Source organism: Magnolia sinica, chromosome 17 (assembly GCF_029962835.1).
Source record: "Magnolia sinica isolate HGM2019 chromosome 17, MsV1, whole genome shotgun sequence".
NCBI classification, from domain to species: domain Eukaryota; kingdom Viridiplantae; phylum Streptophyta; class Magnoliopsida; order Magnoliales; family Magnoliaceae; genus Magnolia; species Magnolia sinica.
In genome coordinates, this window is record NC_080589.1 from 41,938,838 (window position 1) to 41,942,536 (window position 3,699).

General features: G+C 43.9%; 1 protein-coding gene across 1 annotated transcript; it reads right to left on the reverse strand.

Moving 5' to 3' along the window:
- Positions 1 to 783: 783 nt before the first annotated feature.
- On the reverse strand, positions 784 to 2,971 carry LOC131231178 (transcription factor BHLH6-like). Its single transcript, XM_058227290.1, has 2 exons — positions 2,371 to 2,971; positions 784 to 1,106 (listed from the first exon to the last, which is right to left on the reverse strand). The coding sequence occupies exons 1-2, from the start codon at positions 2,923 to 2,925 to the stop codon at positions 984 to 986; spliced, it is 678 nt and encodes a 225-aa protein (XP_058083273.1). The 5' UTR covers positions 2,926 to 2,971; the 3' UTR covers positions 784 to 983.
- Positions 2,972 to 3,699: the final 728 nt, after the last annotated feature.

Consider the following 3,699-nt stretch of genomic DNA (forward strand, 5'->3'; position numbering starts at 1 on the left):
TAGATCACCCCTTCATTTGTGGGCTCGTCCTCTTCAATGATACCGCAAAATGGATGAATTGGAGTGAATATGTAATACATGCATCAAGGTGGGCCCCACGGTAAGGGCAGCACCTAATCAACTCCCTTTCCATTCATGCAGGGGATAATCTCCCTCTCTCTGTGGAAAGGTGACAAAGATAGTGTACACATTAAACAGTCATGCAAGCAGCGTATGGGATTAGTGTTGATTTTTCATTAACTGTTCAATGCTCATAAATGAGAAAAGATAAATCATAATACATGTAGCCTTATCAGAGTAGAGGAGATCCTACACATGTATTTCACTGCATGAATGGGTCATCTCCCCCCAAAACTACAGTGGTCGGACGATCCTAACCATCATCTTATCAATATTTGGGATTTTATCCAGTCTGTCGTCCACCTGATATCCACTCATCGAATGCTTACTAATGCTCATTGGACGGTCAGGATTAAGCACCTGTCATGCGTGAATACATCCAGCCGACTCCAGGTACATGAGACGAATCTTGATGGTGGACGACCAAAAAAAAAAAATCCCGGGCTTTGGAAGATCCGAAACTCTGTTAGCTTAACTTTTCGTGGACGGCTAACTTATTTTCTCTTAACCCTCTATTTATAGACCACTAACCCTAGATTTTTTTTCAAGGGCATCCACCATCCACTACACTGCTCATCAGATCAACGGCCTGGATCAGTTGTATTATGAAGGAGATCACGGTAATCCGATAAACAGAATGAGGAGTGGGAACATGTGGCGAAGTAGGCAAGAGGGGCAGTCCTCAAAATTCTTTCTCATTCATTCTTTCACGGATTTGTTTAATCCAAGATCACACCAGGCATCAAACAAGGGCCGTTGAATTGATTGGACCAACAAAAGGTCCACATCAATTTCGAAATCAAGGCTCTTCTTCTGTCCGCCGAGAGATTGATTTGGTTAGGGTGTGGCGAGGGGTCGTTGCATCAATCTATCTGGTCAAACGTTCTCTTGAGCGGTGACGATTTACGTAGCTTATGTAGCTTGCATGCTAGATCTTGCAATCTCGATTTTAGCAACGGCGGAGATCGATCCATTCCATCCAATATCTGAAATTCAAAATAATAATAAGAAGAGATGTCAGCCACACCGACCCCTTCGCGTTTTTAGTAAATAATGCATGAAACGTTTAATCCGCATGACTAGCCAAAATGGTGTACGGCATGGACCATGGGAGTCCCATCTAATCGTGGAAACCGTTGATTTGTGGTCCGCAGTACAGATATCTCACCTATTCGATGATTCCAAAATACCCATCGCGGCCTTCAAACAGACAGACTATAGTTTCAAGTAGCATTGGGACTACAAAGCCATTGGATGAATCAATCTCATCGCAACACCCTGATCCATAGCTCAAGTGGTAGATCAAGTGGTAGACTGAGTGAAAGATTTATTTATTTATTATTATTATTTTTAAACTCAAGCACACGCACTCACGCCTTACCTTTGACCGGGTGTTGAAACTCTTGAGAGTGAAAGATACCTCGTTTCAACGTTGAGGTCTTGGTATCGATCTAGTGGGGGTGGCTAACAGTGAAGTGTGAACTTACAGTGTTGTGTACTAACAAACTAACAAGAAACAAAAAAAACATCTCATCGCCGTACAATTTTTAAGGGTCTTTTTAATGATGGACGACCGCATTACCATGTCCAATGGGGGACCACCACGTGGATAGTCAGTTACTTGTCCTCCAAATTTCTCGGAGATTTTTAACTTTTTACTCTCGAAATTGAGGAGAATTCTCGCTGAAAATTTCAAATTAAAATTATTTATTATAAATTTTAAATAAATGAAAATACGAATATATAGGTATAAATAAAAAAAATTTAAGTCTATAAATGTTTCTATAATTTCATCACGAAAAATAGCGAGAATTTTTTTTTTTTTAAATACCGAGATTTTGGAAATTTTTTGGTTCGGGAGAAAGGGATTCAAATTCTCAAGCGCTATTGTCACAATAAACACGTGATGCGTACACGCGGCGCATCGCTATTGGTCTAAGACCTGTCCTCTTGCTTGGTGGTCAGACGAGGAGGGAAACGGATTATTGGATATCCACCATTAAAATCCTTCTAAGCCCACTGTACGGTTTATTTGACATCCCATCTTTTCATTAGGTCATACAGGCCCAGATGAAGGGAAAAAAACAAAGACCAGCTTGATCCAAAACTTTTAGGGCCCCAAAAGGCTTCTAATAGATGGTTAGTCTGCAACAATGTGCGTCGGTTTGGGGGATCACGATTTCGAGTAGCACGCGGACTACCAAACAAGCAAAAAAATAAAAATAAAAAAATTAGGAAAGGGTTTCTAACCTTGCTCTCTGAGTGGTGAAGCAGCTTGCTTCCATCGCGACAGTGGGTAGACCGTACAAGATCAAGATGGTGGGCCTCTAGTTCGTCTAGTACCGCAGAGAGGAGCAGCGCTTGAGATGTGCCTTTGGTGTCGGTGAGAGACACGTTGACGCGGTCCCCACGCACGCGTATGGCAACGGAGGAGGATGGCTCGGGTGCGACGCGAATGTCGCAGTCGGTGGAGTTGGAAGAGGCGGAGTTCCTGTCGGAAACATGGACAGCTGGAGAAGAAGATTTGTGATGGGAAGCAGGGGAATCCCTCCTGTTCTGGAGGGATCGGAGGCGAGCAGCTGCGAGGGGTATGTATTTAATAATCTCATCTAAGATTGCAGATTGCTCTTTACGAACGGTGTTCGCGTGAGGTAAGAGAGCGTGTAGGGAGAGGAAGAGCTCGCGCATGGATTTCCTTCGCTCTCGCTCCGCCAGCTTGTGTCGCTCACGTGCGTCCACGCCTCCTCCTCCTCCTCCCGTTTTTCCATCTGATGATCCATCCCACTCACTCCATTCCATCGTCATCTCCCTCTTTTCAACTCTACCTACTCCCACCCAATACCAGCTTCCTCCAATTGAGGCCTTATTTATAGGAAGACGAAAAAGCTTTGGTACTCTGAGAGAGTTCACTGATACCTTGCACATGCAGGCGGCGGTAGTACACGCGTGGCATGGATGTATCATGAACCTAATATTGAAACACATACATACACATGTCAAACAAAAAAATCGCCGAGTCAAAATGTCGAGTCGTGCATGGTTAAAAGACCCAGGAGTGGGACCCACTCATTCATTCCGCAGTCGAATCGGGTCGGCACCCCTCTTTCTCAATTTCGGGGCCCACTGGAATGTTCGTGTAACATTCGTACTCGGATACACGTGCTGGAAAAACTCTGTGCGCCCAATATATTTTGGGGTAAGTGGTTTATCCATGCCCTACATCCCATCTTCCTAGCTCATTTTAAGCCATGAGTCTAACAATAAGGCAGATCCAAATCTCATGTGAACCACGCTACTGGAGTGGTGGTTGAACACACACAAAATTAAAAACTTCTTGGGTACACACAAGTTTTGATAAGCTGATATTTGTGTTCTGGTTAGATGGCGAATAAACATTTCAGTGGGTCCTGGGAAGTTCTTGATGGGGGACATTCAATCACCATTGTTTCTCGTGGTGTCGTGCACCCGAAACTTAGATATGCTTTGTTTTTGGGCTCTTGCCTGCTTGGCACCATGGATTTGGAGGATTTAAAGGGGTTTAAAATCCCTTATTTGCTTGGCGTGTTACAGTGATAGGGG

Coding starts and splice junctions, on each gene's coding strand:
- LOC131231178 (XM_058227290.1), bottom strand. CDS start 2,925: ATGACGATGGAATGGAGTGAGTGGGATGGATCATCAGATGGAAAAACG. Junction 1,107..2,370: donor TTCACCACTCAGAGAGCAAG/GTTAGAAACCCT, acceptor TTTGAATTTCAG/ATATTGGATGGAATGGATCG.